Raw genomic sequence first — 13,145 nt, forward strand, 5'->3', positions numbered from 1 at the left:
ATCCTGATGACTTCCATATTATTTCCAGTAAATTTTGTGCTGATTCTTGGCACAAACACCGGAAATGAATAGGCTAGGTCAGGAATGTAAATAAAGTGAAACATTGGGATTTAATCTAATCTATAATTATAGTATCTGTGGCGCAGGGAAGAAGTTGGTGTGTTTGCACTGCAGCTCCATTGAGGAGCTGGAGGGGGTTTTCATTTCCCTTTCCAAAATTTCCATTTTTGGCTGAGGGATACTTGGTGTCTCCCCAAGTATCTGAAACGAACATGCTGGGCTGGCAAAGCTGCTTTCCGGCAGCCGATCAGGTACAGCTCAGCGAAGAGGCATCCCCAGGCACTCAAGGAACGACGGGGTGAGAAGCTGAGATGGATGAGCTGGGCTGAAGGCTCAGAGAGGCTGTGGGATGCACAAGGGAAGCTGCTGTCTCCACAGTGAAGAGATCGGTTGGGTTTGCAGGGTGCTGAGCTATGTAACGACCATGAGCAATGTAAGCTCAGTCCTCCAGGCTTACTTTGACCTCTGAAATGAACCAGAGCTCTTTCTTTTGACTGCTGTTTGGTGCTTGGTGCATCACAAGTTGCCTGTCACAGCATGGTGCTCCCAAACTCTCAAACTATCAGTCTGATTGGTGTTAACCACTGTCCCGGCTGGCCTGTTCCATGCAAGACGAGCACTTAACAGACACGTAGACATCTCTCCCTCTGCCTTCCTCACACCATCCTCTTCCAAATCCACCTGGGAGGAAGCTTGACAGACTGCTCTGGTCTAGCTGACCTCGGGGGAGAACAATCTCCTCTCCTGTGATGCATTTTGCAAGAATCATAAGCCTTTCGTTTTTTAAGAGCTTAAGCCAAACTTGACAGTCTTCAAGGACCATCATCAGTGTCCCTGTGTGAATGCAAATGAGTGCATTCACATGACTGCAGCATGGATCCCCACGCATGGGCACCCACGTCTGACAGACCAGCAGGAGTGTCCACATGTGTACACGAGCCTATGGAGCACATGCATCTTTGTTGACACGAACTACTTTCCCTCTGAAAACCCTCTGTGCAAGGACTAGCATCTCAATGTACTACAGGCAAGGGGAAGAAAAGGGCTGACAGGCAACATATTTTCATCAGACTGAAACTGTAAAGGACAAAGAAATAAGTTCTCCTTTTTTTAGTTTATGTTTTGAAATAACAGAAGTCTCAAAAGTAGAGGAATCAATCACTTTTTTTGTTTGCTTATAGACCTGTTTTTGGTTTTGTTTTTCATATGCAAGCCCAGCTTTGATCTCAGGCTGGTAATACTCCAAATGAATGGTCAACAGCAGAGCGTAATTGCCGCAGGTACTACAGAAGAAAAGCGACAGGATGGCTGACACATTTACAGAGCAGAAGAGACTTCCACGTTCACAGTCCCTCTCTCGGTTTACATGATACCCTCAGACTACTGAACAAGCAAAAACATTTGCTTCTGAAGAGTTCTGATGCTGCAGACTCTGTGTGCTCACCTAACAGCCTAGAGGAAAGCACAGGTCCCTGCCGTGTAGCTATAATCAGGATTATACCCAGGCCAGAGCCTTCCAAGATAGCTATTTTTCCACAGAAACAAACGAAGCAAACAGAAGAAATTCAATTTAAGAAATGACCCTGTGCCCGTGTTTCTGTTGTTGTTACGTCTGCGCGGGCTCAGAACAGAGTGTTAGCCTCACATTTCACTGTTCTGGCTTTCTTCATGCTGTGTTGCAACTGTGTGGACATCTGAACAGAGGAATATTTAATGTGTGTGCCTATGTATCTGAGAATGCACAGATGCTAAGTAAACACGTTCTGGGTAGGTCCCAGGTTGGAGCCAATGTGTGTGTGCGTGCTGGACATGCATCCACAGCAGTGCATGCAAACACATTGAATAGTAGGTGTTATCGGTCCACGCATGTGTGCTGGGGCATGCAGCAGCAGCAGCAGATGCCAAGGAGGGTGAGCTGTAGTGTGTGTGCATGTACATTTTTTTGATGCCCATGAGTGTGGGTCCATGCCCCACAGGTGCCAACATGAACATGTGTCCATACATGTGTGCTTAAGTCTGCACAGCCCTGGGAACAGCGTGCCAAGCCCTGCTGAGCGTTAGCTGCGGGATGGAGCCAACACTGTACGTCACCCCAGGGCCTGTCCCCGCAGAAGGATGAGGTCCAAAGCTCCTTAATGCCAGGGGACTGCTGCCTGCTGGCTGCCTGCAGCCACGGCTCCCCACAAAAAGCTACTGTCTCTCACCCAGGGGCACCCACAGAGAGCAGGAGCTGCCCACAGCCACCCCAGGACACGGGGCATCACCGACTCTGCTTACTCCCTCCACGGCAATGTGCCTCATGACTGTGAAGCAGAAGCGTGGCTTTGACCAAAAGCATGACAAAACCCTGGACGGAGCCTTCCACCTTCCACCCAAGGCTCTCCCAGCCCTTTGCAGACATCAGGAATTAGATCACAGAGCCCCTAAAGCGATGGGTGAGTGCAATTATCCCTGCCCAGCAGATGGGAAAGATGATTTGGCAGCCCAGGCTGCCCAAGAGCCAGACCTTCTGGCTCCCAGCTCCGTGTGTTCACCTCAGCAGCAGCCTCCCCATCAAACCCAGTGGCTCTTCCCTCGCCCAGTGCCTCTGGCAGCCGTAAGCTGAACGGCTGAGAGCTCACAACCGGCTGATTTTATGGGCGGCGGGTTATTAGCAAGCTCTGCGGTTGCTCCAGCCTCTCCCTGGCATCTTTTCAGAGCAGTCCAGTTCCCAGAGATATTAATAATTATATTTATGCATTATATGTATTTAATAAGAAAACATTTAAAGGTATTAAGTGGCAAGAGGTATCACTTGGAGCCTGCTCCTGGACACAGCCCTGCTCAAGAGATGTGCAATAAAGGCTTCTCCTTCTTCAGAGGCTGTCAACATACTTAACTGGGGGGCGGTGGAAGGGGAGGCAAAGGGAAAGTATTAATCAAGATCCTAAAAAGTTCTCGCTGACAGACCATTTGCCAGCTCTCACTTTAAATGCTTTTGTGGTCCCATAAAAAGTTTCATTACTCACTACAAAATGTGTTTTAATTATTACAGTCGCTCTGACATTAAGCCCTGGGTGTTTCTCTCTTGCTTACTCTGTGTCTCCTCCGCCTCCTTGCCTTTTTTCTCTATTTTTTTCTCTTTTACTGTCCTGACTCCTGATATGCCCCTCAGGATAGAGTATGCCCTGGTTAATGAGCCAGGTTGAAAAGGCCAGACCCCTCCAAATGATACTGAAGGAGAAGTTAATATTCAGATCCTGAAATTATCCCTTTGCTTTGGACACTAATAACTCCACAGCACTCAAACAGAAAATCCAATCCTATGTGCTCAAAGAATATCTCAGAAGAGTCAAGTGAAGAAGAACATCAGCACAGGCGTGGCCAGCCATCCCTGTAGAAGTAACTGGGTGGTGGGCAGATGGATTTCTTGTGTCTCTGATCTGCTATATGTGTCCTACTAGTATAAACATCAACATGTATAAACAACACCTATCACACTTTTGACATCTGGCTATTTCAGTCCACCAGGCATTTGGCAGTTTGCTTCAATCTGACCACTTTAGCTCAGTTCATCCCAGAGAGACAACCCTATCCATGAGGCATGGACCTGGAAGCCCAGAATACTGAAAATTTGAGTTATTCCAGTGGAGTCTCCCACAGACTCCCAGTGCCTCCAGCGCTGTACTGGCAGACACAGGTTTTCCATTTCACTAGCTGAGCCTAACACCCAAAGCAACAGAAAGAGTCTCATCATTTGCCCTCCGTCTGGTGTAACACAGTGCTAACCAAAAAGTCAATAACAATTAAGGAATAGCATTGGAGATCCCTCCTTGCCCCCAGCACCTCCCCACATGCCTCTCCTTACTTGTACAGACCATCCGGTTCCAGGCACTTGAAAATGACTGAATAGAGGCTGGTTTCAGGGACATCTCCGTGGCTCCTACCCGCTGCCACACAGGATGTTGCAAGGCCAGAAAGCAAATCATCCGCAAAGCTCAAGGATTCTCCTGGAGAGCAAAGAGATGAGCAAGACCGAAACATCAATACAGGTGCAAAATTATTGCTGACCATTTAAAAATCAGTGCAGGAATGCACCTACACAGCACAGGCAATCAACAAAGTCTCACTGGCTGTAGCTCATACGAATGGCCCCGAGTCTATCTGGAGAATATCGCCCATGGACAAAGCAAGTAGAAAACAGACCTGGGACATCAGCTGTAATAGGGACCCACTGCAGAAACCAAGGCCAGTGCTAAGTCATCGCTTGGACAGTGGAAGGGTGCACTCACAGACGTACAGGCAACGTGTGGACTCACTGCAACCACCACACGCAGGACCACCATCCAAGGACAGGCTCCAGGTCCCCAGAAGAGCTGGAAGCCTGGCTAAATAGGGCTCTCCTGCCCTAACTGCACATTCAGTTCTTAAAAGGGATGTGGTCTTTTTAAAAAATCACCTGTCACAGTGAAATGTGTTTCTGCTACATTAGATTATCAGGAAAGGAGACATTTTTAGAGCTTGGATGGAATTGCTCTCAATGTGCTGGGTTTTTTTGTGGGTTTTTCTTTTTTTTTTTTTTTTTTTATTCAATGAAAATCAGTAGCCTTGCATTCCTTTTCATGTGCACTCTGCTGGCTCCTGGAACTCTGACTGGAGCTCCTTCAGCTGTGCTGAAGAACACTTGCCCTGTGAGTGTTTTTACATTACAAGCATTCAAAGGAAAAAAATACTAATTAAAAATGCTGAAAAAGTTGGGGGTTTTTTTTGTCTTCTGGTTTATAAAGCTTATTAAACACTTAGATCATGACCCAGCTGAAACTGAAAACACTCCATTTATTAAGCTTTTGGGGCCTGATTATCCACTGCCGTGCAACCTGTCTCCTTGCAGTGGGCAGGCTGTCTATCAGTTAGAGCTCATTGCATTCAATTCCCATTTTACCTCAGTGTAACTGAAAGCCCAAGGTACCAAGGAGTAAAAAAACCAGAGCAGCTGCCCTGGTCATGCCCCCATTCCCACTGATGGGAATCAGAGAAAGGGCTGCTGGAGCTGATAGAGTTATGCTGGTATAAACAAACCTGGACCCAGATTGCTGTGCTGGGTACCTTGTGCATGTGTAAATGTCAAGACACCGCAGCAGAGGGAGGAGGAGAATTCCCTTCTCAGCACTTTTCTTTATTTTTCTAAAAGCAAAAGTGACTGAGGACTACTGAAATGAAGCACAAGTCTAAGTTCTTGGTACAGATCACAAGAAATAACCAGTGGTATAACCAGCCCAGAACATCTCACTGTGTGGCTGGATTGCCCAGGTAGAAGAAAAAATCCCCTCCTCCCCAGCCCCCCCAAACTGCATTTGCATCTTGTCTCAAAATACACAACTCAGTAACAAATGTCCCCCTTGGCTAGAGAAAAGAGCAGCAATAAATTCTTTTCCTCCCTAAAGGAATCCAAGCCTTAATTATTCATTTTAATGCTCCCAGCACGACTTGTTCTTTCCAAACTTTTTTCAGGCAGCTCTGTCACCGATCTCTGCAGTTTAGCCCAGTTCCCAGCCCCCGGGTCCATACCAAGCCCCAAGTCAACTCAATGGGCAGGTTGGGTTGGCAGTGGTAAAATCACTGCTTGGACGTCACGAGCGCTGAATGGCCTTGAGCAAGCCCCTTAGCTCTGGGTTTATGATTTAAACAAACAAACAAAACCCTATTGCTCATTTCCAACTTTCATTTCTGCCTCTTTTCATTTGATATTGGGCTGGATTGGGGAACTCCCTGTCACCAGGAGTCGTTGCGAACAAACACTGCTGTGACTTACAAACCAGATGAATCACAAACACATAACGAAGACGTGGGACCAGACTGTGTTGCTGAACAAGAGCAAGAGCTTTTAAGCCTCTTCAGATCTCAAGCAACCTCCCTTCTGACCAGGAAGAAACTTCATGGGGGGACAGATCATCCCATGGGTGCCTGCTGTGGGATCTCCCTCCTTCCTCCAGAGCACTCAGGGTTGACAGGCAGCCGATGAGGGGTAGCAAAGAAAACAGCTGGGCAGAGAGACTGTGATGAGCAACTGGGCAAGGCCAAGGGGAGATTTGGACTGGCAGGAGCATCAAGGAGCATACAAGGAGCATCGGTCAGAGCACCTGTGTGAGGGAGCACAAGAGATGGGGTGGGAGATAAAACACAGGGCTGAGACAGGGAGGGCAGAGGGCGGAACCAGACTTGCAGGAGACTGGAAATGGGATGGAAAGCATCACGTGCAACCACTGAATTTCAGTGTATATTAAAATTGCATGGGTATCTCTCCTTAAGGCACCCACTGACTTCTGAGCGCTCATCTTTGCAACATCATTCATGGTCTTTCTGCGTAGCTGAGAGGGGAGCGGAGCAGGCTGGCAGTGAGCAATGCCTCAAAACACAGCAGTGGCTGTGTCATACAACGGTCTGGTTTGCCACAGAGTCTGATCAGACCTGCCTACGTTGCGAGTGTATTCCTGTCTGCCTGTACAGGAGGAAATGAAGCTCTCAGGGTCTGCCAACGCAGTGTCAACTTGGGTTAAGCCAAAACCCTTGCAATAAGATCCCTACAGCAAGAAGGTGTTTTGTGTTCAATCCCGAGCCTCTGGGGAACATGCCCCTCTCGTTGGCCCTGCTACAATCAAACAAAAGCAAAGAGGTTGTTATGAAAATAGCAAAACAGATGCTAGCAAAGGTGCTGAAACTTCAGCCCCAAGGCTGGGAGTCTTTCTGCACCTGCATAAGCAGCAGTGAGATTGCTGGTGGTGCCAGACTGCACCGACCACGGAGCAAAGATGGGGTGGGGTAAGGGACGTCCCAGGGACAAACCAACTACCCAGAGCTGTCAATCCGCAGCCAATGCGGGGAACTGCTTTTCTGTGCTCTCCCCTGGGTGAAGCAGAACACATGGCAACTTTATTTGTTCATCTCACACAAGAGAAGTCTCTCTTTGTTCAGTCCATCGTGTTCCGAGAGCAGCTGAAATGAAATTTCCTAAGTCTTCCCTAGGACCAGAAAACAAGTTATTCCCTAGATTTAGACTAGGACCTTGTCAGTGGAATGCAACTAAGGCAACAGGTGCATTTGCTGGCATTGCAAGAGGATGATGGACCACTAACATTGCCCTACCAAGGAAAAGTGGTCTGGGGATGTTGTAACAACACAGGAATACTGACCTAACTGCACAAGGCCCCGGTGAGAACTCAGTGCATACTATTGCTCATCTCTGCTTATGAACGAGGCACAGGGAAAGCAGGAGAGGAGGCTTCACAGGGAACCAACAAAAAGCACAAGTTTACCATACAAGCAGAGACATAAAAAGGCCAAGCAGAGATACACGGTTCTGTGAATACATCAACAGGGGAGGCACTCAGATGGAAAAGAAATACTTAGGTTAATGGGCAGTAATGGCAAGAGAAAGTAAATTGGATATGAATAAACGGTCTACTCCTGAGAAGGGCAAATAACCTAACTATCTTTTAAGAAGCAGTTTGATCACTTTATAAAAGGGATTATATGGATAAGTAGCTTGTGATGGAAAGCAAAGGGGCTTCTCTTTCCCATCTGGACTTGTGTTCTCGCACACCCCGCCAGCAAATATAAAGAAGGATTTCAACCTCCCAAAGCAGCACTGAAGCACAAACCTCCTAGATTGCTGTAGTATCTTTGTTCGCATTATTAAATTTCAGAAAGAATCCAAAGGTTCTCTGCAGAGTAAATGATAGCTAAGTAGATCATCTCTGTGGAGTAGGAGATATTTTATTGACCAGACAGCCATCTGTGTCCTTCATTAATAGTAATAAATAATTGATGTCACACTAAATAAAGCAATAAGCTGTTACAGATATCAAGGACAAATGACCAGATCCTGTGAGGATGCCTCACCTGTGTTCACTTCTCAGCAGTAAAAAATCCAGACCAGAGCTCAACATCACTGTGCACAGAGCAAAAGATGTTACTTGCTGCACACTGATTACATGTAATGGAGCAATTGTGCTCAGCAATGGGATGCTAATACGCCTATCTGTACACCAAATCCCTGCAAGAGTCTCTTCCCCCTCATTTCCATGCCACTGCCTTCCCAGGACTGGTCTGCCCCAAACCGTCCAATTCCCCAGGCAGCTTTTGAAAATCAATCTCTGCTCTACTAATGACTGTCAGGAAGATGCAGCTCGCTCCAGGTGACATTTTCCTTCTCTCCAGTGTAGCCCCTTGCTACTGCCTCGTCCTCTTCTGCAGACAAGGCTGTGGAGTTTGGCAAACCTCCTCTTTTTGGTTTTGTAAACATGTATCTTATACTGATTCTGGTGTTGCGGTGAGTCAGAGCTCTCCCTGAAACAGAGGAAAATAACAGCACGCTTGGAACTTGCAGCGGGGTTAGCCCCATTTTGTGAAGCTTTGCAAACTTCTCCTGGCCACACCAGGTCTGGCCACGCCAAGGCATATAGGTCAACCCACCGGTGATGGCTCTGGGTTAGCCAACTGGGAACTCAACTTGATGTCTGGTCTGGAGGAGGAGGACACCCCCAACTCAGCTGCCTGTCTGCAAAGCTGAGCTGGCAATCTGCTCTTGCGCGAGTACATTTCTCATGGCAGGAGGCTCAGATGGGCAGGAATGGGGACTGAGGAATGAAAATGGATAGGAGCAGGCTCAGACCGCTCGCTCGTAGCATCCAACAGTCTTAGTCTGCCTCAGTCCTTCCACTGCAACCCGTGCCAGCGCCCAGCAGTTGCGGACAGCAGGCAGATGAATCACCTATCAACCATCCCACCGAAGACAACAAGAGTTACGGCGTTGAGTTCAACCAGACTAAACAAGAGAGCAAGGCCAGGAGCCTCCGGGAGGTAAGAGGAGCAAAAGGAAGTTCTGGGACCCTCACAGGCATTCCCACACCTTCAGCCCATGTCCCTGTGCTGAGAGCAGCACGGACAAAACCCAGGCGGTGCAAACCAAAGTGGAAATGAAGATGAGAGAAGACCTCACTGCTGCAATTCACCTTTGAGATTCCTAGAAAGAGCACAAAGAGAAAAGTAGGAAGGCACCAACGTCTCTGTCTTGATGGCTTCTTTACTAGACTGGATGAAACCAACCCTGCAACGTTACCAGTCACTTTCTTCTGATTGTGGTTTTCTCTTTCTGTCTTTCTCCCTTTTGCTTTTTTTCAACCTGTTTTCAATTTACTCTTGTGGCATCTCTGACTGTGACCTCATTCTGGTACTTAAGGGGGAGAAAAAAAAAAAGAGAGAGAGAGTGTCCTTTAAAAAAGAAATGAAAGAAATCATATTTTATTTAGCTTGGTTGGTTTTGAAGCTTTAGCAGAAGAAAGATTAACCTTTTCTGCCTAACTTAATGAAAACAAGGAGAAAGCCTGTATGGATAAATAAATATCTGTGTGGGTATGGAGCAGGCACTATCGTGTTACAGCCCCGGTGGAGCTGTAATGGGGAACAGGCGCGTTCCTGCGCAGCGGCTCCCAATTCCCGATCCATTTTCAAGGAAAGAAAAACAGAGTAGAATGTCAGAGGCCCAAGTGGGCATAAATGAGGGAGCCCGGGGAAGGCAGATGGGGCCCAGCGAGGACCTCCATCCCCAGCAGTGAACTCCGGAGCAATGCCAGTGAAGCAGATGGAAAAAGAGACCTTACTCTACTCTGCTCTTGCCAGGTTTTGGTTCCTGAAATGAGGAAACAAATGGCATGCTCAGCCCTCCAAGTTTGTCACCTTTTGGGGGTCCTCGTCCTACCCTCCTCTTCCTCTGGGGCTCTGCCTCCGAGGAGGGGAGGTTCAGAGGACGGCTGTGAGCAGAAGGCTTGGATCAGGTTTTTGGACGGGTAAATGGGGAGCACAGGCTTGCAGGGTGGTTCCTCCACAATGAGGTTGTACCTGGGTTTAATGTGCTTCGGATCTGGTGCTTGGTGGGGGAAGGCAGCGAAAGGTGGTTTGTCTTGGAGATGATGGGCTGATTTAAATTAGTGTAACATAACTTTAGGCGACAGAGCTGTTCCGATTTACATCAGCAGATGGTCTGTCTCGCTGCCTAGATCATTAAAAGCAAACCGTCCCTACTGATCCTGGTGGAAGGATGTCAAAACCTCCTTCCCTACATGGCTTGCCAGTTTATAAAAGAAATAAAAAGGCCTAGTCATTACTAAAAAATCTTCTGCCCACATTCTGGGACCATCCATGCATGCCAGCCTCTCGTGTTAGATGGGAACCTAAGCCCCACACCCAAAAAGCCTGTAGCCTCTGAAATAATTTCTTTGTCGTGACTTTTCTCAAAGATTCCATCAGGAATCTCTCTGGCTGGGCACAGGTTGTCTAGGCTGAAACAGAAAAGCCAGTGATTATACTGTGCAACTTCGAGCACAGTTTGTGCCTCACTTGCCAACTTGTATAAAGGTGTAAATTGCAGCACTTCTCTGAATGACTTGACCTTGCCTAAGTTATGAATTTTGTGGGGAACTTGCTTCCTTTGTCTATATGCTAATAGACACATTAATAATGATGAAGAGCTCTCCTGGGCCTCCCAGTTCCTCTGCTGATGGAAGACTGCATTTGTAGATGACTAAATTTAAGGAGCAATGCTTTAGCTGAGCTAAGAGCAAAAGTTGCATTCCAGTGCCACAAAAGTCCCTCGAATGGCTTCGTTGGTGCTCTCCAGGGCTAGACTTTGCTGTGTATGGAGTGACCACGTGGAACTGAAGGATGGGCTTGTTCTTATCAAGAGCAGCCAGTCGCACAGAAGGAAATGGTCTTAATTTGGATGAGATGCAATGTTCTAAAAACATGATGCACAAGGCTAATCATGAGTGTATTCTTCTTTTAGGGTCATCAGCAGGACTCACTGCTCCTTCACCTGAGCTCTCCACAGACTGCTTACCACAATTCTTTCACAGTCAATACCTAAGACCTCAGAAAAACTGCTTCAACTCATGTAAAAAATGCATCACCTCCTCCATCTCCCCCAAGGCAGTATGCTGCTGGAGGAGAGTGAGAATTAATGCATTTCATTCTGTGCTGTGAGCCCTCCAGTATTTCTCAAGGTTCACTGGGTTGCTAAGGGTCAACCACAGCCAGACACAAGCTGACTCTGCTATGCTTGGAGCCATCCAGGCATGAGCCAGTTCCAATCTCAAACCCACGTATTCACATTAGCATAGTGGAGAGTCCAAGTGAATTTATCTATTCCCTTGGAGTTTGTTTTGGGCTCTGCAGCATGTTAAAATAGTTACTTGATTTCAAGGCAAAGTGGGAACCCATTTGTGCTGGGAGTTGTGCAGACACAAAGCAAAGACATGAGCTTTGTCCTCAGATACTTCTTGTCTGGCAGAAGCTTTTGTCCATCACCACAGATCTAGTTCCCACCCTCGTTCTTGCTTTCCTTTCATTTTTAGCTTCTTTTAAATTACAGATTTCTAAACAATGGACCAGTGGTCCAGACCACTTGGTGGTCCCCAAGGCCCACAGTCAGCAGTCTGTAGCAGATCCAGGGACTGACGGAGCCTTATGTTCACCAGGAATCCCACCAGCCCTGCTACAGCCCCAGAGCCACTCTTCTACAGCATAAACCTATGTGTCAGATACTTCAGAGACAGCAACAAAACCTGTATCATAACCGCTTCTTCTTAAATGCACAAAGCTACTGCACTCTTGCGGTTCCTAGGAGAATGCGCTACTGTCTGAAAATAACTCCCAAATTTTGGATGCAAAGATGGCACCAATGACCTGGGCTCCACCAGTCCAGAGCACTGGGAGGTTCCATCTTCTGCTGGGGTTAAGAAGACTGAACTTGAAGGGGAGCAGCTTTCACTGTGCAACATGTCAGGGCAAATCCTGGGACCCTTCCTAAAGAAAGGTCAATGACAAGGTGATTCTGGCCAGTCCAAGTGGGCCCTGGTGATACACCTACAATGTGTCTGACATACAAACTTGCCTAGTACACAAACTTCCTAACCTGCCTGATACATAATGGTCTATGAAGAAAGCAGGGAAGACCTGCCAAACAGCAGGGTCAGGTCCTTCATTTCCAGCTCTACTGAGCAGTCTCTTCCCTTTATTTTCAGCTCTTTATGACCAAATGCTCCAGTAGTTTAATGCCCCACAGAACCCCACTGGCTGACTTGCACCCACTGGAGATCAAGCCTTAAACACATATGCAAATATCAGACTAGCAGGAGGGGGAAAGAACATTTCCTAGAAAGAAACTCAGTGTGCAATTAATCACTAAAACCATAATTATCTCAGGTGATTTGTCAAGTCAAATTAATGTAAACCTATGCTGAAAAGCCATCAGCTGGTCTGTGCTTTACTTCTCCTTGCATTTATTGGGAAAGTGAAATTTTTGGACTTCTTAGATCAGCCAATTTCTTCTCTATTGCCACTGTTGCCTGACCCTGCTCCTGGTCCCTTCTTACACTTCACAGCTCAGTGCTGGGAAGTGGGCCAAACCACTACCTGTAGTGGCAACCAAATTAAAGAAAATATTCTTTGTTTGGTCCCACTTATTCTAAACAGAGGTAATATGCAGAGATGCTGATGAATTAGTGATAAGACTTTGGACCAGTATATTCCAAAGCACACACAACTGCAGCCAGATCTGCAGCCTGTTAGCCAACAAACACTTAGAAAAATTGGTCCTGATGGAGGGACCTGCATGGAAGCAGACCTCTTATTTGGCCCTAATATGCAGTTTTGGACATTTGAGAATGTGGGGGCAGATCCTCAGTTCATAAAATCTCCTGTAGCTCCCTTGAAGTCAACGGAACAATAACAATTTACACTAGCTGAGTTTCTGCATCCTGGCTGTGAGCTATTTGGAACAACTACACCATAATGATTATTACAGATATTTCAGATCTCTTGTCTAGGATGGATAGGAGAATACCACTGCATAAGAAAACAGAGAGTTGGTTTGCTATGATTTCCAAAGATTTATTGACCCATATCTTGCAAACATTTACACATGTTTAGCTTTATTCATGTGAGTTGTTCCATTACACTCGTGTGCCAGATAAACTAACGTACATGCTTGTAGGACCAAGGTTAAAACTTGTGCAAACACAGCGAGTTCTAAATATTTTTGTAGATATGTT

General features: G+C 46.8%; 1 protein-coding gene across 1 annotated transcript in view; it reads right to left on the reverse strand.

The window, feature by feature from the left end:
• Nucleotides 1-13,145, reverse strand: part of ASTN2 (astrotactin 2) — a 360,290-nt gene that overhangs the window by 31,111 nt on the left and 316,034 nt on the right. Inside the window, exon 20 of the mRNA XM_075056199.1 lies at nt 3,908-4,049. Within this exon, the coding sequence (XP_074912300.1) occupies nt 3,908-4,049 (142 nt within the window). The remainder of the gene's footprint in view (nt 1-3,907; nt 4,050-13,145) is intronic.

Source organism: Buteo buteo, chromosome 23, assembly GCF_964188355.1.
Source record: "Buteo buteo chromosome 23, bButBut1.hap1.1, whole genome shotgun sequence".
NCBI classification, from domain to species: Eukaryota; Metazoa; Chordata; class Aves; order Accipitriformes; family Accipitridae; genus Buteo; species Buteo buteo.